The following is a 23,614-nucleotide window of genomic DNA, read 5'->3' on the forward strand; positions in this document are numbered from 1 at the left end:
AATTACAGGTGAAGGTGTTCAGAGAGGAGTCCTCAGCAACAAGAACAGCTCTTTGGATAAGTGGCCACATCTATTCATGCTTTTGGTAGAGATTCAGGAATTCTCTCCTTTCTTTCTCCCTGGAGTGCAGTGGCTCACTTACAATGTGCAGTTTTTCAGAGTGTAACACACTTGTGCATTTTGTAATATCCTGGCAGCATGTTTGATATTGGGTGTGTAACAGGCTGTTCATAAAATAATGCTGGATCACTGACTGGTGTGTCCTCTGCCTTCAGTCCCTGGGTATTTTCATGTTCCAAAAAGAATATATCTCAGCCTGTGCTGGGAAGGGAAGGTGGGATTCACCATTAACTTACCCCAGCAGGCAAGAAACATGCTCAGATGCACTATTATCTTCTCAAAGTTTACTGATTTTTATTTTTGTACCTTTTCAAAATTTATTTCCAGGTTCTTTCACATGCTTCAAATTAATTTGGGAATATTCAAATTTGATGAATGATAGTGCATGAACATATTTGATTGATTTTGGATTCTAATTGATTCGTGTCAATGAGATCCCTGTGACACTGAAATCAATGATATGTGATTCGACCAAGGCACCACTGTTCTGTTCATTAGGTAGCATTTGGGAATTTAGGAACTAAATGTTCACAAGGTATAAATTGAGAAAATGTTTAGATTTCAATACCCTTTTGTTTGGCATTTATTCACCCAAATATGTTTCTTGGGAAAGTTAGTTTTCCAAAGGGTAGGCTTTCAGTAAAAGAAAGGTCATTGATTTAAGGTTTATTAAATTTTAACTAAAACCAACAGGCTCCATTTGGGTGTAAAATAATTTAAGTATTTACTGCAGGCAACCTTCATGCTTTAGAGCTGTTGCTCAAAGCTTTCAATTTTCTATGAAGATGTCAACTGTAAATATAAAAATGCATCACTGAAAATGTAATGGTTCAAAGATTCTAACTGAAATAAAAATTCCTGCCTGGGGAAAGCACTATAATCAAAAGAAAGTGGTCTTAACTTTGTTTCCTGTGGAGGCCGCACTTGAAAAGAGTGCTTCAAGGCAGCAGGGTTGGTAGGGAATGCCAGTTTTTATTTATTTATTTATCTACTCTCCCCCACAGATGATGATAGTCTGGCTTTGGAATCAGCAATACACTTCAGCCACTAATACAAGGCAATATGTGAGCTGCTGCCGCTTCCAAAATGCAGTATCCTGGCATTTCAGTCAACTTTATAATCTGGCAAAAACCCACATGACAATATTAAAATCTAGTTCTGAAGCACTTTTATTTCTCAAAGCATTTGATGTCTTTTTATATCTTTTTAGCATATATTTAATTTCTTGGGAGCAGTGGCCAGGATGTACACTTGATGGATGACTGGGGTGGAGAGTCTCCCCTCACCCCATACTTATTTTTTCCCTCCCCTTTAATTTTAAAAAGAGGTGTGATAATTGTGCATTAGGTAATGCTGGAACATGAATCCTACAGATGCAGCTGTTTGACAACATTAATGTGGGGGGTTTGTACCATTGTTAGGGAAGTTAGCAGAGATTTTCCAAGCTAAGAAGGACAGCCTGCTGCCAAGCTCTGGTATCTCTCTTAAGAAATCTTTTTCTTCAAGGATGCCCTGAGGGAAATGATGACTGGATACTTTTCTGAAGGCACAAATGGCCTGTTTTCTCTTCCATAGCATTCAGAATGGGACTCCTTGTTCCAGCCTGCCTGCTCAGTTTTTTGTGGTGCTGGGTTAGGGTTTTCATGTGTTTTTTCTCCTGGGATAAAGTTGTGTACAGTGAATATTGATTATTCATCCCATGTCTGGTTCACTGTCTACATCCTGAATTTGACCCAGAGTCTGTGTAAATGAGGAATGCATTGAAACAAAGTCAAGGATCCTTCAGTGACTTGTTTTTGAGAGTTCAATCTTCTGAGACCTCTGATGAGTCTGGCAGGGCAGTGCCTGTGTGCAGAGGGGCAGGGAAACAGAGTCCCAGCCCAGCAGCAGTGCCAGGGAGCAGCAGCATTTGGTCTGTTGAGAGCTGCTCTTTTTCTCCTGCCACCCTCCCCTTCTGGGCCTCGGTGAGGCCTCAGTGCTCTGGGCCTTGGTCCCTGGGCTGGGCTGGGTCAGTCCTGTGGCCATGGCACTGCTGGCATGAGCTGGGCTCCACTGCACTCTTTCCACCACACAAGGGGCTCCATTTGCTCCGGGCACAGCCTGAAGCCTCAGCTCTTCTTCTCCAGGGCTCTCAAGAACAAGGCCAAGGAGCAGACTCCCCAGAGGGTCCTTGCCTTGCTGGTTTCTCCCTGGAGTCCGTGTGCTGCCCTCAGGGTCCCACTGTGGGGGCTGAGGGGCTGAGGCTGCTCCAGCTGGTGCTGGTGGTGGCCAGTGCCCCTGGAGATGGCAAATGGGGCCTGAGGAGCCCGGGGCCGATTCTCTGCTGCTGTGCTGGGGAGCGGGGCTGGCCCTGGGGCTGCAGGAGCTGCCTGAGCTGATGATGTGCTGAGCATTGCAGCCCCAGAGGGCCTGTCCCTGAGCTCCATGGCCTCCATGGCCTGCTGCAGGGCCAGACCTGAGTGTGCTGCTCTGCTGGGCTGGGGCAGGGGCAGGGAGATGGGGGGACCAGGGAGGGGCTGGACTGGGCAGTGCCAGGGAGGGGAAAACCCCAATGTTGGGCTGAAGGGTGTGAGTGGGCAGGGTGGGGGCTCTGCTGCTGCTTGGGCACCTCTGGAGTCAGAATTTCCTTTGGCAGCAAAACTTAGACCAGATAGTTTTCCAGAGTTGACTTTTTCTCCCCCTTTCCCAAGGTTTTCTTTCTTGTTTTCTCATCCCCTGAGGGGAAAAGGGGGAAGGGAAGCACGCGTCGATCCCTGGTTTTATCTGTATACAAAAGGGAGCTGGGGTGGGGAGGGAGGGGGGAAACAAAGCGATTTCTCCCTCTATTCTCTCTCTTTTATCCCATTCCCGCCTCCCTCGCCACACCCCGGGCGACTGTTTCACCGCCGCCCCTCCTCGCTCGTCCCGCGGGGCAGCTCTTTCAGCTCCGGGGCGGCGGAGACTCCCCCGGCGCGGCCCTTTGGTTTCCCTCGGTTTATTCTCCGGAGCTGATTCTGTTCCGAGCTCGCCCCCCTCTCTGGCGACCCCCGCCAGGGCCCGTCCCGGGGCGGCTCCTTCAGTGCCCCGGGCGGCGGGGACCCCTCGGGGCGGCTCCCCCAGGGCCCCGCCCGCCGCCGCCGCTCCCCGGGGCCCTCCCCGCTTCCTGCCGGGATCGGACACCGCCGGCGGCCCCGGCCCTGCCGGGCTCCATCAGCCTGAGCAATTGCTGCCAAGGAGGGGCCGGGGGCTTCCTCTTGGCCTTCGTCTCCCTGGCGCTGGGGCTCGGCTTCTACCTGCGCCAGAAGGTGAGGGGGGTCCCAGGGGGTCGTGTGTCCCCCCAGAGCGTCTGTGCCCCCCCGGGGACCCCCCACCCCGCTGTCATCCCCTTTTCTCTCCCCACAGAGCTCCTGAGCCGGCGGCGGCCGCAGCCCCTCCCCGGGGCCTCGGGCCCAGCCTGGACCCCCCCTGTCCCTGTGAGGATTTTGGGGGGTCGTGTGTCCCCCTCTCCCCTGCTGCCACTCCTGATCCCAGGAAAGCTTCCCAGTTCTCCCCAGTCCCGGTTATTGGGGGGCAGTGGGGAAGGGGCTTGGGGGAATCCCAAGGGGTGGAGCCGAGTTTGGGGGGGGCAGAACAGGCCCCGGGATGGATCGGGAATGGGGACCCCCCTGTGTTCCCCCTGTCAGCCCGCTCTGGGGGGCTCTGGGAGGGAACTAACCCCTCAATAAGGCACCCAGCACACTTTGAAAGGTGCTGGGAACCCCCTAAACCTCCACACAGGCTCTGGAGGACTGCCTAAACATACTCAAAGCCCACCCAGGATCCCACCCAACCCCTTCTCTGGGGGGACTTCTCTGGGCACTGGTGGTGCTGGGATCCCCCCCCGGCTGCGGGCGAGGAGCTCTCGGGTGAGCAGGGGGTGGGAAGGGGGCAGTCAGTGGGAAAAGGGGGGTCAGAGGGGACAGAAGGGGTGGTGGGACCCCAAACTGAGTGGGAGGGGAGTGGGACCCCCCAAAAGTGGAGGGAGGAGGGGCACTGAGGATGCCCTCTGGAGCCCTGTCAGAGCCCTGACACTTCTGGGGTGACTCCAGGAACAGCCTTCACTGGCCCAGGGACATTCATCTCCCCAGCCTCACACACATCCCCTGCAAAGGGCCCTGTCTCCTCCATCACCCTGCTCTGCCTTTCTGGCCTGGCCCTTTCATTCCACACCAGCAAAGCAACCTGGGCACCATCTCACCTGGGCACTCAGAGGGCTTCTGTGAGCAGGAGGGGCAGATTTCTCAAGAAGGTGCGTTTGTCCCCTGTGCCATGGCACAGGGCAAAGCTCAGAGGATGAAAACACTCCCAGGCACACACATCCTGGAGAGCTTTTTCAAGACAAAAATAGGGAGAGGAAGAAGAAAAGAGGCAAAATTAGAGAGATGAAAGGTGCCCCAAAAATCAGGAGCTTCCTCTGAGCCAGGTTTCCATAACTGAATCACTGGTGGGATATTTACTTTGATAAGTAGCTGCACAAAACTATTCATGTAGAATAATGAAAGAATCAGCTTAACAGCATATATAGAAGGTGTTGTCAATGAAAACAAATGGAGAAAAATTGTTGAGATTAAAAAAAAAAAAAAATATAGGTCTGGCAATGCTGGCCAGGAAGCCTTCAGCAATTCTCAAGAGTTCTGTTCTGCAGAGGTTTCAAGTGTCTCCTAAATTCCACACTCGTGGCTTCAGGCCATGACTTGCCAGAGCAGTCCCAGAGTTGGCCACTGCCCAGAGATGCCCTGGGGCAGCTCAAGTGCCCAAGTGGGACAAGTGGCCCGGGGTGTGTGGGAGCCGTTTGGAGCAGGAGCTGGTGGGCAGGAAGGGCCCATCTGGGGAGGGTCAGGGAATCCCCCCCGCAGCCCTGCTGCCCAGGCTGAGGAGGGTCCTCTCCAGCCCCAGCACACCGGGTGCCCTCGGGGGCTGCGCTGCCGGGGCTGTTCCCGGCACTGACTGGGGAATCTCCCGGGGTGCCCCGCGCGAGGCGGGGGCGGGGCGGAGGGCGGGCAGGGGGCGTGGCCGCGCGCTGATTGGCTGCGGCGGGGGTGTCTCCGCCCGAAGCGCGCGAAGGGCGCCATCTTTGGCGCGTGGAGGATTCGGGGGCGGCGGCCCCGGGAAAAGCTGCGCTGGGTGTGTGAGCTGGGGGGGTCTGCGGGGGGAGCGGGGTCTGGGGATCCCCTCGGGGGCTGGAGGGCTCGGGAGGGCTTAGCAGAGGAGTTCAGGGGTTCCCGAGGAGATTTTGAGGGGTCCCTGAGGGGGTTCGGTGTCCTGAGGGGACTCGAGAAGGGAGGTTGAAGGTCCCTGAAGGGATTTGGGAGTCCCTGAAGGAGTTTTGGTTTCTGAGGAGATTGGGGGTTCACAGGTGGGCTTGGGGGATCTCTGAGGGGGTTTGGGGGTCCTGGGTGGGTTTTGCGGGGACGTTTGCAGCAGTTTTTGTGGTCTCTGGGGGGTTTATCGGGTTCCAGGCGGCTTTGAGTCTCCCTTAGAGGGACTGGGGGGATCCCTGAATGGGCTTGAGGGGTCCCAGGTGTGTTTTGCGGGTCACTGAGAGAGTTTAGGGGGTCCGGCGGGGGGGATGAGGTCTCTTAGGGGAGTTGGGGGGTCCTTGAGGAGGTTTTGATGGGTCCTGGGATGGATTTCTGAGGGAATTTCGGGGTTTTGAGGGGATTTTGTGGAGTCCCCTAAAGTCCAGCAGTGGGTTTGGGGGGTCCCCCAGCCCCCAGGGGAGGGGTCCTAGGGATGCTCCCCAAAATCAGAGGGGGGAGATATACTACATCCGGGTAAGGGGATCCCAGTGCCCCCAGTATATCCCAATAACCTCCCAGTGACCCTCAGTATAGCCCAGTAACCCTCCAGTGACCACCCAATGTATCCCAGGGAGCACCCAGTTACCCCCAGTATGGCCCAGTAACCTCCCAGTGTCCCCCTCATGTGTCCTGGTATCCCCCAGTAAGTCCCCAGTTCTCTCCCAGTGCCCCTCAGTGTGCCCAGTTCCCCCCCAGTCCCTCCCAGTGCCCTCTCAGTGTCTTTCAGTAACCCCCCAGTCCTCCCAGGTCCCCCTGGTTCCCCCCATTGTGTCCCAGTATTCCCCAGTAATCACCCAGTGCCCCCCAAACCCCCCCGACTGTCCCCAGTCTGTCCCCAGATGCCCTTGGCCTTTCTATGAGTGTGATGGGGAGGGGGGATGTTTTTGGTGTCAGAGGGTCCACGGGGGCTCCTGGGGTGAGATGGAGGGTTGGGGACATCAGGGATGGGGTTTGGAGGCAGTGGGGAGGGGTATGGGGACAGTGGAATTGGGGGGAATTATGGCCATGGGGAGGCCCTGGGGACATTGGGGACACCGGGAGGGTCTCAGGGTGTTAAGGGGGAAATTAGGGACACCAAGAACGTCTTGGGAACCCCAGGGGTGTCTCAGGACTCACCTGCTCTTGGTGCTGCCCCTCCTCTTTCCCCCTAGACATCGTTAACCCCCCCCAAATGTCTCCCAACCCTCATTTTCCTTTTAATCCTTTCCCCCTACAGATCCCTTTGACCTCCCAAGACCCCTTTTAACTCCCCTAAATGCACCCAAAGCACCCCAAAACCCCCTAAATTCTAATCCAAACCCCCCCAGATCCCCCCAAATCTCCCCCCCCCCTTCAAATCCTTTCCAACCTCCCCCAAGAGGGATCACCTGGCACCCTGGGACTGGAACACAGTGGGCTGTACTGGGGGCACTGGGCTGTACTGGGAGGGCACCGGGGGGGGCTCAGGTGTCCCACGACAAGGTGGCCCAGCTCCAGGAGAGATCTGGGGAGCAGTGAGGAGGTACTGGTCTGTACTGGTTTGTCCTGATTTGTACCCCCAATCCCCAAAGCCCCTCCCCAGCTCCCCCAGGACCCTCCCGCACCCCAAAGCCCCCCAGGCTCCCCCAGGCCCCTGACTTGGTCCTGCTGCCCCTTGAGCATCTGCAGCTGCTGCAGAACCAGGCATTTGATCAGCAAATGTGCAGGTGACCCCAAGCTGGGGGTGTGTTGATGTGCTGGAAGGCAGGAGGGCTCTGCAGAGGGACCTGGCCCAGCTGGATCCATGGGCTGATTGCAAGGGATGAGGTTCCAGCAGGCCAAGGGCCGGGTCCTGCCCTTTGGCCACAAGAAGCCCCGTCAGCCCCCCGGGCTGGGGCCAGAGTGACTGGAGAGCAGGCAGGCAGAAAGGGAGCTGGGAGTGGGGATGGACAGGGAGCTGAAGAGGAGGCAGAGTGTGGCCAGGTGGCCAAGAGGGCCAATGGCTGCTGGCCTGTGTGAGGAAGAGTGTGTCAGCAGGAGCAGGGAAGGGATTGTTGGGCTGGAGTGAGCGCTGGTGAGGCCACCCCTGGAGTGCTGTGTCCAGCTCTGGGCCCTGAGTTGAGGAAGGCCCTGGAGGGGCTGGAGCAGGTGCAGAGAAGAGCAGCGAGGCTGGGGAAGGGAGTGGAGCACAAGTGGTGTGAGGAGAGGCTGAGGGAGCTGGGGGTGCTGAGGCTGGAGAAGAGGAGGCTTAGGGGAGACCTCCTGACTGTCTGCAAGTCCCTGCCAGGAGGTTGGAGCCAGGTGGGAGTGGGGCTGTTCTACCAGGAAGCAGCAGTAGGACAAGAGGGCTGGGTCTGGAGCTGTGCCAGGGGAGGTTTAGGTTGGATATTGGGAAGCAATTTTTTGCCAAGAGAGTCATCAGGCCTTGGAATGGGCTGGGCAGGGAGGGGGTGGAGTCAGCGTCCCTGGAGGTGTTGAAGGTGAGAGTGGATGTGGCCTCAGTGCCATGGTCTGGGAAGCACAGCGGGGTTGGATCAGGGGTTGGACTTGATGATCTCAAAGGTCTTTTCCAACGTGGCTGATTCTGTGATTCTGTGATTGCCATTCCTGTGGCAGCACATGCTTGAGGCTCCATCCCCAGGGTGATAGAGATGTCTGTCCATATCTATCTCCAAGGTTAGTCTGTAAATGTGTGGTGTTAGAAAAGCAGGCTGAGTTGTGGGCTGGTTGTAGAAGGAGAAAGAAGCCCAGAGGCCAGTGCAAGCAGGCAGCCCTCAGCTTGCACCTGATGTCCCCTCCCTGCAGGTTCCTGTCCTTGAGCCCAGGCCCTGAGGTGAGGCTGAGAAGTGGCGCGGAGGTGAGCCCAGAGCTGTCCCTGAGGTGAGGCTGAGAATAAGTGCAAGGCAGAGGTGCTGCTGAGGAAGGAGAGCCCCGTGGTGGGGAAGAGACAAAGCTGTGAGTGCCCATCCCCGAGCAGGTGCTGTGTCCATCCCCTGTGTGCCAGGTGAGCTGGGGCTTTGCTGCAGAGCTGCGGGCGCTGATTTGAGGGTCTCCAAGTGCTGAGATGGTGGGCACCCAGGAACACAAACTGTGCCTGGCCACGGAGCCTGCAAGGAGGAGCAGAGACAGCCGTGGCAGTGTGGGGGTCCAGGTTGTCCCTGTGCCTTCCCCTGCAGGCCCTGGCTGTCCCTGCTGGGCCCCTGTCCATCCCTCCCTCAGGTCCCTGCACACCTATTCTCCAGAGCTTGACTCCCTGCAGACTTTGTAGGGAAATCTCTGCTGGCAGCTGCATCCTGAGCCCAAGGGTAGTTTGTATCCCTGAGTGCTGATCCATCCTGGGGACCCAAGGGATCCTCTGCCACTCCATCCATGCAGATGGAGTCACCCTCCTGCCCTTGACTCCCTGCAGAGGAACAAGTGCCATGTCTCATTTTGGGAGAAGCCAGATGTTGCCCCTGGGCCATCAGAAGTGGTGCTGAAGCCTCTTTCAGCCCAGCCCCGGGTGCAGTTTTCTCATCCCCTCACTGAGTGCCCACTCCCCCAGCCGGCACTGACCAACCAGGTCGTTTGGCACCCGTGGTTTGGTGGTTTGGAGAAACAACCCCAGACTGGCAGGGGGCCAGAGGACCTCGAGGAACAGCCCTGGCGAGGTGCCCACACTGGCAGGGGCCAGGGGATCGCTGCTCCACGGAACCAGCTGGAGCTCTGGGTGACCCTGAGCTGAAGGGCCTGTGACCTGTGGATGAGTCCAGGATGGAGCAGAGACCCCCCTGCAGCCCGGGAAGAGCCCACGCTGGAGCAGGGGATGCCCAAAGGAGGCTGAGAGCCTGTTGGAAACCCCTGCAGAGCTGTGGGAGCAAAGCCCTGGTTTCCAGGGCTGCCCCCCTGCCCCAACCTTGTTTAAGGAGATTTTTTTCGGGCTAATTTTCATATTTTGGACTATTTTTTAGCTGAATCTCAATTTTTTCCAGTCTGGGGGAGCGGGGGACTTCTTGCTAGTTCTGAGGGGTTTTTATCTGAATCACAGTGGTTTGGGTTTTTCTGGGCTGAATCTTGGTGGTTTGGAGGTTTTTATGGACACAGGATGCCCAGTGAGTTCTAGAGATGGACTTGGGCAGGAGGAACCCCCAAGCCAACGAGCTCAGCCCTTGTTTTCCCCCCCATCAGGATTTGTCCTTCCCAAAGCTTGGGCGGATGGAGGAGGAGGCTGCGAGGAAGAGGAAGATGCCTTGGGCCCCCCAGGCAGGTGAGGAGGAAGTCAGTGTCCCTTTGGGCGGGTGTTGTGCTGGCTCTGTCAGCCCAGCATGGCCCCGGCTGCAGGACAACCCCGCTGGTGCCGCCGTCCTGCCGGGGCCGGAGTTGGGGGGATGTCCTTGGCCTTCCCTGTGGGCCGGAGGCAAATCCCCTGCCTGTCCTTCTTGCTTCCTGCCCCAGGCCCCGAGCTGAGGAGGGAGAGCGCGGAGGACAAATCCCCCCGTGAGACCCTGGTGGGAGAGGCCGTTTTGAAGGGCTCCCCGGCGCAGGAAGGCAGCGGGGAGGAAAAGGGCCGGAGATCCCCCCGCAGGAGGGGCTCCAAAGCCAGCCCAGGGTGCTCTGAGGAGGAAAGAGCCAACCTGTGCCGGGAAGGCGGCTGGAGTTTGAGGGGGAGCTCTGAGCTGGTGGTGCCTGAGCAGCCTCCCAGCAGGGAGAAGCCCTTCCAGTGCTTGGAATGTGGGAAGAGCTTCAGGAAAAGCTCCAACCTGATCCGGCACCAGCACATCCACACTGGGGAACGGCCCTACACGTGTGGGAAGTGTCTCAAGAGCTTCAACAGGAACTCCCACCTGATCCAACACCGTCGCATCCACACTGGGGAACGGCCGTACAATTGTGGGGAATGTGGGAAGAGCTTCAGGAGCAGCTCCAACCTACTTACCCACCAGCTCATCCACACCGGGGAACGGCCCTACAAGTGCTTGGAATGTGGGAAGAGGTTTCAGACCAGCTCCAGTCTTCTCCTGCATGAGCGGACGCACACGGATGAGAGGCCCTTCCGCTGCACCGACTGCGGGAAGGGCTTTAACCGGAACTCCAATCTCGTCACCCACCGGCGCATCCACACCGGGGAGAGGCCCTACAAGTGTGGGGAGTGTGGGAAGAGCTTCAAACAGAGTTCTCACTTGACCAAACACCAACGGACCCACCAGTAAGTGAAGCCCCAGCAATGCAATGCCCTGACTGCGGGAAGAGCTTCGGCCGCTGCTTCCACCCCAAATGAACCCCCTGATGATGAGGCACCCCCTGGAGTCCAGTGACTGTCAGTCCATCACTTTTGACCAGAAAGGGCCAGTCCCCTTTCCCAGGGGCAGGTTCTGCCAACAGAACCCTCTCTGGGGATGTGTGGAGATTCCTGCCTTGGCTGGGGACCCCCCAAGGTCGGTCCTGGAGATTGAGAGCAGAGATCTCCCCCTGAGTGTTGGCCTGGGAGAGTTACATCCTTCACTAATTAATAGTCCTTGCTTTTGTGCCAGCTTGAGTAGAATTGCTTCAACAATTGCTTGTAGACCACTGTCCTGTACTCCTGGTAGTTTTAGTGTTTGTATTGTGCACTAAATAATTCTGATGAAGATCTTCTGTCTGATCATTTGTAACCATAAATAAATAATTTCTATCAATAAATCTGATTTGCCATCATTAAAACCTGGGGGACAAAAGTGTTTCAGTCACACCTCTGTAATTCCTCTAAACTGAAACTGTTGGCATAATCCAAGGCTAAAATTCGATCCAGCAGCCCCCAGCACCCCACAGTAAGTTGGGAGCTCAGGAGGGCCATCCCCCTTTTCCCAGCCTCCCCTCCCTGTACCCAAAGACCGCCATGGGACTGTCGAACCTGCCAGACCACCCCCCCTTTTCCACACTTCTCCCTGTTCCTCCCATGTTCCCATTTTCCTCTCAATCCCCAGCCCCCCCCAGGATCACTCTGAGGGTCCCAACTCTTTTTTTTTCCCCTCTCCCACCCTTCCACATCATCCCCTGCCTCATCCCCAGTTCATCATGCTCATTTTGGGGGTCCCACCCTCCCCTTTGCACACTCTTCTGACCTCTCCCATCCATTTCCCATCATCCTCGGTGTCTCCCCCTTCACTTTTGGGGGGTCTCATTCCCTTCCCACTCAGTGTGGCGTCCTACCACCGCTTTATCCCTTCTGACCCCCTTTTCCCACCAAACGCCCCCTTCCCACTCCCCACTCATCCAAGAGCTCCTCTCCCAAAGCAGGGGGGGCTCCCAGCACCACCAGTACCCAGACAAGGCTCCCCAGAAAAGGGGTTGAGTGGGGTCGAGGATTGGCTCTGAGTAAGTTTGGGAGTCCTTGAGCAGCTTTGGGGAAGTTTAGGTGGTCCCAGCACGTTTTGGGGTGAGCTGGGTGCCTTATTGAGGGGCAGGTGCCCTCCCAAAACCCCCCAGAGCGGGCTGACACGGGGGAACACAGGGAGGTCCCCATTCCTGATCCATCCCAGGGCTGGTTCTGCCCCCCAAAATTCGGCTCCAGCCCTTGGGATTCCCCCAAGCCCCTTTCCCACTGCCCCCCAATAACCGGGACTGGGGAGAACTGGGAAGCTTTCCTGGGATCAGGAGTGGCAGCAGGGGAGGGGGGGACACACGACCCCCAAAATCCTCACAGGGACAGGAGGGGTCCAGGCTGGGCCCGAGGCCCCGGGGAGGGGCTGCGGCCGCCGCCGGCTCAGGAGCTCTGTGGGGAGAGAAAAGGGGGTGACAGCGGGGTGGGGGGTCCCCGGGGGGGCACAGACGCTCTGGGGGGACACACGACCCCCTGGGACCCCCCTCACCTTCTGGCGCAGGTAGAAGCCGAGCCCCAGCGCCAGGGAGACGAAGGCCAAGAGGAAGCCCCCGGCCCCTCCTTGGCAGCAATTGCTCAGGCTGATGGAGCCCGGCAGGGCCGGGGCCGCCGGCGGTGTCCGATCCCGGCAGGAAGCGGGGAGGGCCCGGCGGGGTCTGGTAGAAATAAATCAAGCAGATCTCTCTCTTTCTTTTACCCCCTCAGCAGTGACCATCAAGAGCTGTCCCTGCTTCACAGCAGAAGCTGCACACACTTCAACAAAGTCTGTGGAAGAATCTGCTCTGTCAAAGTTGGCCCTGGGCTTTTATGCTTATCCAGTGATGGATCTCCAGTCACATATTCACAGCCAGTGATCAGCTGATCTGTCAAACTCTGCTTCCAAAAGCAGGATGTATGTTGGAAGGTTGGGGAACCAGGCTGAGTTTGGCACAATTCAACACTAAACCAACCCCTTGGCACCAGCAGTAACTCCCCACAGAGAGCTTGCAGTGCTTGCATTCTCTAATCAGATTCTTTTCCAGGTAGAACATACTGCTACAAGGGGTCTGTTACTACCCATCCCAGAAAGGAAGGGGTAACCAGGTTCTTATTAATAAATCCCTTGGGGTGGATTAGAGTGAAATGAAACTAAATAATCGGTGTTTGAAAACATATATATGTAGGGTTTAATTTAGAACACTTTTGTTTCAAAGGTAAACAGTTATGTTGCCATTTTGGGTGTTATCATCTCTATCTCTCATCTACAGCAATATGGCATAAAGAGAACCTTTAGGGAAAATGCATAAGGGAGAGAAAGAAAGACAGGATAAGGGTGAGGGAGAGTAAAGGAAAGCAAAGCTGAGAGTGGAAAGATGTCAATAGTCACCGCCCACGGGGTCCAGCGATGGAACTTGGGAGTTGCAGCTCCAGTGTCTGTCAGTTGAAGTGGTGGCCTTGATCCATTGGGGGTGGGGGAGAGAAGCCCCCACACTCCAAGAAGTTTTGAGTTATTATATCCATGGATGGTGACCCGGGCCATGCCACGAACCCCCAACATCTCCTGGGCCTGCGCAGAGTTCCTGTGAGGGGCCTGGGAAAAGGGTTTTTCCTGCCTTTCAAGATTTGTCAAGGGAGGGATGGGCTTTGATGGGCCATCAGAGGTCTAATGCAAAAGTCCTGCAGCTGTATTTTATGCCACCCCTTAGCATAAGTAGTTTACACAGACCCAATCTTATTATCCCATTTGATATCAAACTTTCTAAATTCCTTTAGCATGTTTAGACTTCTTTGCAAGGTAGAATTGTAGAAAAACACCTCTATTGAACACCATCACACCCTAGGCTTGGACAACAAGATCCCACAAGAGACAAAGCAACCTTCAAGCCCAGAACTTTGGAGGTACTCCAAGGACTGTACGTGCTGTGAAGAAGATAAAGATGAGGAAGAAGGGGTCCCAAAGACCCCAAATCCAATTCCCCAAGGGGCGTGTCAGGGGCAGAACTGGGCAGAAGTGGGGAGTGGAGAGTTCTGGCATTGGATGGACCATCTTCTAAAACTGTAGAACCATTGCCTGGGAGGGCGCACGTCGTGTGTGTTCCCCTGGGCCTGTGGGCCTGATTAAAGGACCTGCTCTTTTGAGCTGATCTTAGACACTGAATTGGCCTGGAGTTTTATCTCTTGAGCTTACAGGATTAGCTAACTGGGTGGCTTTTGCTAAATGCACATCCCAAGGTTTGAAGGTCCCACTGCCCATTGCTTTCAAGGGGGTTTTGAACAGTCCACTCTACCATTCCACTTTCCCAGAGGCTGGTGCCTGACAGGGAATATGATCCATCCACTCCATGCCGAGCTCTCTGGTCCAAGTGTGCACAAGGTTTTGGAAAAGAGTCCTGCTGTCCAACTCCAGTGTTTCTGGAGGGCCGTGTCTACACAGGACTTGCTTTTCCAGGCCCAGGATGGTGTTCTGGGCAGTGCTGGGAGGCACAGGGGGTGTCTCCTGCCATCCAGGGGTTGTGTCCACTACTGTCAGCACGTAGAGCTTGCCTTGGTGGTTTGGGGAGTGTGCTGGGATCAATCTGCCAGGCCTGCCCACATCTCTAGTTCAGCCATCATCCCCCACCCCACAGGGGCTTCACCCTCTTGGCCTCTTTGATGGCAGCACATTTGTGAGGAGCAGTCAATCACTTCCTACTAGAGAAGTCCATTCCCCTTTCATCCAGGCAGGTTCTTCTGACACAGCCCTTCTTGGGGTAGATGTGTGGAGATTCCTGCCTTGGGTGGGGACACCCTCCAAGGACACTCCTCAAGGCTGAGCAAAAGAAATCTCCCCATGACCGTTGACCTGGTTGAGTTACATCAGATCTCTATGTAATAATTATTTCATTTGGCTAGCTTTAATAGAATTGTTTCAATAATTGCTTCAATCCTATCTTATGCTGTACTACTAATAGTTTTAGCCTTTGTATTGTGTAGTAAATAATTCTGATTAAGATCGTTGGTCTGATCATTTGTAAGAATAAATGATTCATTTTATATAAATATTCCATTTGGCCAATCATTAAAACCAGTGGGACAAAAGTGGTTCAATCACACTTCTGTAATTCCTTAAATGTAATTAGTTTGACAAAATCGGAGGCAAAGATTGGATCCCTTATTCCTTGAGGTTCTGCAGTGGGACAATGGCTCCTTGATGCCATGAGGTTGCACTGTTTCCCAGCGTTCTTTGGCTCCCTAAGGCCCTGCAGTGTGACAATGGCCCACTTATTCCATCATTTTCCCCAGTGTCACAATGTTCCCTTTGACTCCAGAAGGCCTTGCAGAATCAGAATGGCCCCTGGATTCTGTGAGGTTCCCCAGTGTCACAATGGACCCTTGATTCCATGAGATTCCACAGTGTCCCGTTGGTTCCCTTTGGTTCCAAAAGGTTCTGAGATGTCACACTGGCCCCTTGATTCCCTGATGTTCCACAAAGTCCCGCAGCCCTTTTGATTCCATGAGGTTCCGCAGTGTCCCATGTTCCCTTTGGTTCCAGGAGGCCCCAGTGTATTCCAATGGCCCCTGGATTCCATGAGATTCCACAGTGTCCTGGGATTCCCTTGTCTCCCTGAGTTTTGGCAGTGTCCCGGGGTCCCTTTGTTCCCAGGAGGTTCCTTTGTTTCCATCAGGCCCTGCCACGTCCCAGACTCCCTTTGGTTCCATGAGGTGCTGCAGGGTCACAATGTCCCCTTTATTCCATGAGGTTCCACCATGTCCCAGAGTTCCTTTGGTTCCATGGGATTCCACAGGGCCAAAACTCCCTGCTTCTTATCCTTACAACATTTGGGGGCCCATTCTATCCCTGCCTGGGATGGAGCACATTGTGTTTCTGCAGGAATGGATCCATGGCCATCCTGCCACTGCACCAATTGAATGCTGCACAAACGTCACTGCAGGCCCGACCCTGGATGCAGGAACAGTCTGGGAACTCCAGGCCTGCTCCCATTCAGCAGAGCCAGTCGGGGTCCCAAAGAGCACAAGTGATTGACTGCAACCCCTGCAGTTCTCTGGTATGGCTGGGGACAAATGCAGGAACTGCCAGGAGCTCTGCAGAGCCCTGACAGTGCCACTGCAATCCCAAGCTGCATTGCCCGGGGCAACCCTCAGCACAGCCAAGGCCACAACCCTTCTGAAAGGTGTCCCTTCTGGGCAGGGCCAGGGGGACAAACCCCTTCATCTGTCCCTGCACATGTTGTGTCCAATTCTCATCCCCCACTTAGGGACAAAGTCAGGCTAAATTTTATACCTCATTAACCAGGGCTGTGCAAAGTGCTGTGGGTGGTACTGTGGTCAAACCTGTCAAACAGGACAGGCTGTGGAGATCATTTGCACGGCACGGCCAGGGGCCTGTCTTCAGCATCCTCCTGTTTACCATGACCAGCTTTTTCACCCCCTTTTCCTTCTGTTTTCTCATGGTTGTTCCTCCACAAACCGTCGTGATCCCACCCTCTCCTTTCCTTTGTTTCTTTCCTTCAGATCCCATGACAAGTCTTCCTCAGTCCTCAAATGTGCTTTCTTGTTGCCCATCATCAGTCTTAGACCCTGAGCATAAAAACCCCACCCACATTTGTGAGGTCATCCTGGGAGGCTCTGCCATTGACCCACCTGTGAAGCCTTCACACAGATATTTTGGAAGTGTCTTTCAATTATTTTTTTTACCTTTGGGGCTTAGGAGGGTTTCTCCAAAAACATGGCAATTCGTGTCCTAGATATGGAAATTCTTTGGAGAAGGAGGTTGGGACTCAAAGAATCCCAGAATAGTTTGGTTTGGAAGGGAGATAAAAGGTCATCTTGTCCAAGGTGCTCGACATGGACAGTGATATCTTCCACTAGTTCAGGTTAATCACAGTCCCTGACCTTGGACAAATCCAAGGATGGGACATCCAGTTTTCTAGAAACCTGCTTCAGTTCTTGCCACCCTCATTGTTAAATATTTCTTCCTATTATAAATACAAGAGTCCAGTCTTTTAGTTCAAAGACATTGCCATGTGTTCTGCCAATACAGGCCTTGGTAAAATGTATCCCTGTGATTTCCTTAGACTATGAGCACCATGTGTTCATCTGTAACACCTTGGAGAGTACCCAGGGATCTCCCAAGAAAAGATTTGGAGGTCTCAATCCCATGATCACTCTGTAGGGACTAAGGAGCTCTGGGTTCCATGGTGTCGAGACTGAGGACAGTGCAGGGGTAGCCAGAGAGGCCTTGAAGGGTGGTTTCAGAGATGAAGGATCCTTTTGTCATAGCAGGAAACAGCATGAGAAATAAAGAAACAATGCCAAGTTCAGTTGGAGAGGTCCAGAATAAAAACAAGGAGAAAGAAATTTCACTCCAAGGCCAATGCTGTGATGCAACACATCACCCAGAAGGAGTCTGGATGAGCCCAAGGCTTTGTGTGTGCAGGAAGAGCCAGGGAGGACGCAGAGATGTCAGTGCAGGAAGGTGCCAGCCAGGTGGGGCAGCCGGGGGGATGACGGCAGCCTGCAGGGAAAGGGGCAGGGCATGGACACCGTAGGACAGCCTGGGCTGGAGAGGAGACAGGCATGGGGAGAAGCTGAAAGGCCCTGACACAGCCACCTTCTGCAGGCCTTTGGCCAGGGCTGCTGTCTGTGCCCCTGATGCCAGGAGGAGGGGAGTGCCCCTTGCAGCCCTGGGGCCTCATGGCCTCCTTGTCCCTGCTCAGCAGCCTGGCAGGTGCCACCCCATGGTCCTGCCCTTGGCATTGCACATCCCACATCCCAGTGCCCCAGGAAGAGACCTGAGGAATGAGGCAGGGACAGCATCTGCCTTCCCAGGGGCTGGGGGTCAGGCCTTGGCCTGTTGGGTTAATGAAACACATCCAGGTTTCCTCAGCATCAGAGCCACCTTTCCCTTACTTGTCCATCCTTGTCATCACTGTCTGCAGTTTTAAGCACTGACTGGAATCTGGGGACACTTTCACAGTCATGTCCCTCATTGGGACCCATTAGCAGTACAAGAAACTTCAGTGTTTCAAACTCATTTTGAGTTCTTGAGAAGTTGTTTGAACTTCCTCTCAGGGACTGAGTCTCATGTAAACAACACAAACCCCCTCCGGGGGTCATTAAATGCCTCGGGCTGTTGCTCTGCTGCTGAGCTGGGCTGGGCTCCTGGCACACAGGGAGCTCCTGGCAAGCAAGAAGAGCTTCAAAGAGACAGCTCTGCTGGTGAGAAGCTCCTCTGCACAGCCCAGCAGGGTTGAGGGCACTGCCTGTAGCATCCAGGGCACAGGAGAGAAGGCAGAGAGATGAGAGGCAGCCTGGGCTGGGAGGTGACTGAGCTCTCACTACGGGAGAAACCTTCCCAGGATTTGAAGGAAGAATTCTCTGGCTGTAGAAATATTAAACTTCCCTTCCTGGAGGCATCTCCTAAAGTTGCCACATCCCACAGCTTCCAGGATCTTTCAGCAGGACTCTCCCAGTTGCTGCAGTGCAGGGGAAGTGGCCATATGGCAGAGCAGGGCAGGAGCTGCAGGCAGCAAGGGCAGAGAGGAGAAGGGAGCAGGAGGTTCAAGGGATCCTGGGCTGGGAGGACAGGGTAGAGCTGCTCAGGGCAGGAACCTTGCCAGCCCTTTGCCATGGTCAGGCTGTGGCTGCAGAGCAGTGCAGGTGAGTTCCTGCAAGTGCCTCTGCCAGCTGCCAAATGGCAGCAGTGGCAGGAGCTGTCAGGATGGCTCTGCTGGATTTGCTGGGGTGCAGCAGGAGAAGCTGCTGCAGAGCAGGACTTGCTGCGGCCCCATCAGAGGCCCAGGGCCAGAAGGTTCCCTGTGGCAGGGCTGGCTGTGGGGTGGGAAGGTGGGGGTGCAGCCAGGGGTGCCCAGGGCTGTGGGGCAGAGCAGGGTCCTGCCCCCAGGGCTCTGTGTGCTGGGGCAGGGACTCTGCTGCCTGCCAGGTTCAGCTCTCAGCCCGGCCAAGGAGCTGCCACGGGGCTGGGGGAGAAGGGCTGTGGGGAAGGAACAACTCCTGGGAGGGCAGAGCAGGGCAGAGTCCTTCTGAGCTCCAAAGTGTGCTGCAGGGATGAGGGCTGGTCACAGCTCCAGATCAAAGCAGGAAATTTTCCAGAAGCTATTTGCAAGAGGCACAGACAGACAGGGGGTACCTTAAAGAGAATGAACCAGTTCTTTCAGTGTTATACTCTGGGTTGTCTGGGTGCTGACTGCAACAGGGAAAAGAATCTCTGAGCACAGGAGGAGACACTGAAACATGAACTCTGTTAGATTAGAGGGCATTGAACCTGAGAGTGTCAGACATTAAAACTGTCTTATAGACAGCATCAGTGTCACTTTTTCAGCCCTGGGCCCAGGGAAGCAGCTGCTGGCAGGGACAGTTCCAGGCAGCAGAGCCCTGGGCAGGGAGTGGGAGGTAAGTGCCCCCAAGGCCTGGGGAGGGGGTGTTCAGGCAGCTCTGGGGGCCCTTCCCTGCAGCTCTGCTGGGCACTGTGTGCTGGGCCATAGAAATGAGGATTCCTGCAGTGGAAAAGAACCTTCCCCAGGTGTGATGATAAAAATAAAAACCACAGTAACAATTATTCTAAGTTCAGACAAAGCTTCTGCTCTGCAGCCCCAGCTCTTCTGAGTTGTGGGTGTAGAGATGGAACATTTGTATTCAAGGTGGGTTACATCTGACATTCCTTGTGTGTGTTAGAGCTCTGCCAAAAAATTCCACGTCCCACTGCAGTAGACCAAAACTGACTGCTTGGCAGTGCATTTGGTGACATTTGACACATCGATTTCTTTTAGCAATGGAGTGGCTTTTTCACAGAGGTCTGTCTTAACTGTTCTCTGTCCTTTCCTTTTTTTGAACAGACCCTGTGCTAAGAAGCAGCAAATGTCCAACAGCAGCTCCATGCCCCAGTTCCTCCTCCTGGCATTCTCAGAGAGGCGGGAGCTGCAGCTCCTGCACTTCTGGCTCTTCCTGGCCATCTCCCTGGCTGCCCTCCTGGCCAACGGCCTCATCCTCAGCGCCGTAGCCTGTGACCACCACCTGCACACCCCCATGGGCTTCTTCCTGCTCAACCTCTCCCTCACAGACCTGGGCTGCATCTGCACCACTGTCCCCAAAGCCATGCACAATTCCCTCTGGGACACCACAAACATCTCCTACACAGGATGTGCTGCACAGCTCTTTTTCTTTTATTTCTTCCTCTCAGCAGAGTTTTGCCTCCTCACCATCATGTGCTACGACCACTACGTTGCCATCTGCAAACCCCTGCACTACGGGACCCTCCTGGGCAGCAGAGCTTGTGCCCACATGGCAGCAGCTGCCTGGGCCACTGGCTTTCTCTATTCTCTGCTGCACACAGCCAGTACATTTTCCCTGCCCCTGTGCCAGGGCAATGCCCTGGGCCAGTTCTTCTGTGAAATCCCACACATCCTCAAGCTCTCCTGCTCACACTCAGGCTACCTCAGGGAAATTGTACTTCTTATGTTTAGTGGGTGTTTAGTGTTCTGTTGTTTCATTTTCATTGTTTTCTCCTATGTGCAGATCTTCAGGGCTGTGCTGAGGATCCCCTCTCAGCAGGGAAGGCACAAAGCCTTTTCCACCTGCCTCCCTCACCTGGCCGTGGTCTCCCTGTTTGTCAGCACTGGTATTTTTTCTCAGCTGAAACCTCCCTCCATCTCCTCCCCATCCCTGGACCTGGTGGTGTCGGTTCTGTACTCAGTGGTTCCTACATCACTGAACCCCTTCATCTACAGCCTGAGGAACCAGGAGCTCAAGGATGCCATAAGGAAAATGATGACTGGATATTTTTCAGGAGCAACAACCTGCCTCTTTTCTTCTGCAGAACACTCATTGTGCAACCCTTTACTGGCCCAGCCTGCTTTCTAAAGCTTTTGAGAGTGGTGGTGGTGATTTCCTATATTTTTTTTTAATCTTTTGATATTGTTAACACAGAAATTTATTCTTCATCTCATACCTAATTCACTCTTTACCTCTTTGTTTTGATCCACAATTCTGTAAATGAGGAATCATTCTCTGTGTGCACATAAACAAAATAAATATTCCTTTGTCTTCTTTGTCAAACATTCTGTCTTTGTTATTCTGTACATGAGGAATCACAATCTCTGAGTAGAATAAAGGACTTGAATTCTTTTTTCCAGATTATCACTGCAAGAACTTACCTGAAGCAGGAGGGCAGTGTCTGTGTGCAGAGGAGAAGGGCTAAAGAGTCCTGGCACAGGAGCACTGCCAGGGAGCAGCAGCTCTTGGGTTTTTCAGAGATGATCTTTTTCCACAGCCTCCCTCTCCTTTCTGCTCCTTGCCCAAGGCCTGAGTGCTCTGGCAGCTCAGTCCCTGCTGTGTGTCAGTCCTGTGACCCTGGGCAGGGACAGGCCCTGGGCACTGCTGGGACAGAGCTGGGCTCCTTGACATAATTTCCATCATGAAAGGAGATCCTCCTGAAGACTTTGTTCTTTTGAAAGGTTGGTGTAAAGAACAAGGCCAAGGAATAGACTCTCCAGAGTCTCATTGCTTTGCTTGTTTCCCCATTCAGTCCCTGCAGTGAGAGAAGTGACTCACTGGGGTACTTGAGGGACTGAGGGCTGGGTCAGATGTTCTGTGCTGGTGGCCAGTGGCAAATGGTCTCCAAGTCACCTGCCTGGGGCTCTGCAGCTTGTGAGGGCTCTGATGGCAGGTGAGGACTTGTCTGTAGGAACTCAGGAAGTGCAGGAGAGCACAGAGGATCTGCAGGGACAGCCTGTCCCATCCAGTCAGCAGGGAATGGAGCCCTCGAGCAGAATCCTGCCCAGGGTGGAGTCACCCAGAGATCAAGTCCTAAATCTGCCTGTGAACTGGTAAAGGAGAGTTCTGCAACCCCAGGGGATGCAGCAGGAACAGAGGAAGGACTCTGGCCAATGACTCTTCTCACCCGCAGTGAACTCCCCTTGTGCCTCCCCAGTTCAGGGAGGGCTGTACCAGAGCCAGGGCTGGGCTTTCCAGGAGGGTGTCCTGAAGAACTCTCCAGCCCACAGGCTGCATGGAGTGGAGCCCTGCCCTGCCCTTTGTGCCATTGGAAACAGCCCATGGTCCTGCCCAGCCTTGTTCTTGGCTACTGAACCTTCCAGGACTATGGTAGAGGGTGGAGAGGAGTGATCCCCATCCTGCTGGGTCTGCTCCCCACCCTGACCAGCATGGCCAGTGCAGGCTCAGCCCAGGGTGCCACAGCCCCTCCCTGTGCAGAGCAGCACCTCCAGCTCAGGGCCCTGCAGGGATCCCAGGCTGGGATCTGCAACTGGCCAAGGCAGCCTGGACACACTGACCTGGGCAAAGGGATGTCCCTGGAGAAGAGCAAGGCAGCATTTCTGGGCCTGCAGAGAGGAATCCCTGACACAGAGAAACCTCTTTCTGCAGCCCCCCTGGGGACAGGCTGCTCTGTCCCTGGGCCAGGACTCTGGGCTGGGCTGGGCAGAGGGGCTGGCACTGAGGGGCACAGTCAGGCTGTGCTGGGCATCTCCTGGACGTGACACCAGGGCTCCTGCAGTTTCCCTGACCCCCATTTCCTCCTGCCATGCTGAGTGTCCAGCCCCTGAGCTGATGGGGATGCTGAGACTCCTCTCTGTGCCCCAGGAGCTGCTGTGCCCTTCAGAGGGGCTGAGGTTGTGGGGGGAGTGCCCAGAGCTCTGCAGCACCCGGGGCTGGGCACTGCTGTGGGGCCAGACCAGACTGGGCTGCCCCACCAGCTGACCTCTATAATGAAATCCCTTCTAATTTTCTCCTGAAGAACCATGAGAACCTGTGTTGTGTCCTGAGCACTAGACTGGAACTGTGGGATAATAGAAAAGGTTTTGGTGTCAGGGATATTGAGAAGGCTGGGTAGTGTCACTGGGAGACCTCTCCCAAACCCTTGGAAAGGCCAGAGCCATCCCAGAGCTTCCTGGCACCTTGGCAAAGGCAGACATGGAACCAGTCTGCAAACAGGGCAGCAAGGAGGATTGGGAGACTTCCAGACTGCTCAGGCTCAGCAGGGAAGGGGATAGGGCAAGTTCTCCTGCAACCATTCCCAGGTATGGGAAGGACAAGGCAGGGATTGCAGAACCCCTGTGGGAAGGAAAAGAAGGGGATGTTGTGTGCCCAGACTGTTTCAAGGCCCTGGACATGGTCTCCTGTGGTCTCCTTAGAGCCAGACTGGTGAGAGCTGGACTGGACAAGTGAAACATGTGGTGAGTGGGAAGTTGAATGACTGATGAGGGTCAAAAGTCATGGCATAAATTCCTCTTGGCAGCAACTCCCAGGTGACATCCATCAGGGACCAGCCCTTGACCATTCCTATGGAACATCTTTATTATGTCTCTGGATGATGGGATGAAATGCACTTTCCACTCCTTTGTGGATGATGCCAAGTTGCAGCGAGTCTGTGAGAAACCTCGTCTAGTTAATGGTGACTTGGACAAAAAATGTGGTCAAGATGAGTGAGTTGGATAAACTGGTCTTACCATCAGGTGCCCAGCAAGGCCCAAGACAATGAAGAAAAAACTCATGGGTCAGAGGAAAGGAAAATCAAAAGGAGGGAAAAAGACCAAACACAACCAAACCAAACCCAAACAAACACAGAATGAGAGAATATGCTGAGGTGGAAGGGACCCACAAGGATCATCCAGTCCAACCCAACTCTTCCATTGCCATCTGCCCCCACCCCAGCAGGCTCTGGAGCAAAGCACAGCTGAGGTCCAGCACAGCTCTACTCTGACAGAAAGAACCTGCAGTCAGGGACAGGAAGAGGACAAAGTCTTGTTTGACCAGCCTGAGGAATAATGGGATCAAAGACCTCCTGTATTCCTGGGCACTTGAATGACCCTGTGGATCAGGTTTGGTAGCAGTGAGGGGGCTGTAGATTTCCCTTAGGGAGTAAGAG

General features: G+C 54.7%; 1 protein-coding gene and 1 pseudogene across 1 annotated transcript in view; one reads left to right on the plus strand and one right to left on the minus strand.

The window, feature by feature from the left end:
* The window catches only part of LOC127474810 (uncharacterized), a 1,039,526-nt gene that overhangs the window by 902,550 nt on the left and 113,362 nt on the right, over positions 1 to 23,614 (plus strand). The window contains 1 exon segment of the mRNA XM_051796115.1: positions 10,078 to 10,581. Within this exon segment, the coding sequence (XP_051652075.1) occupies positions 10,078 to 10,581 (504 nt within the window).
* LOC127474816 (zinc finger protein 850-like) overlaps positions 1 to 23,614 on the minus strand; it is a 454,983-nt pseudogene that overhangs the window by 55,962 nt on the left and 375,407 nt on the right.

Source organism: Manacus candei, unplaced genomic scaffold (genome assembly GCF_025592945.1).
Source record: "Manacus candei isolate 608988 ecotype Guabito, Panama unplaced genomic scaffold, ASM2559294v1 h1tg000045l, whole genome shotgun sequence".
NCBI lineage: Eukaryota > Metazoa > Chordata > Aves > Passeriformes > Pipridae > Manacus > Manacus candei.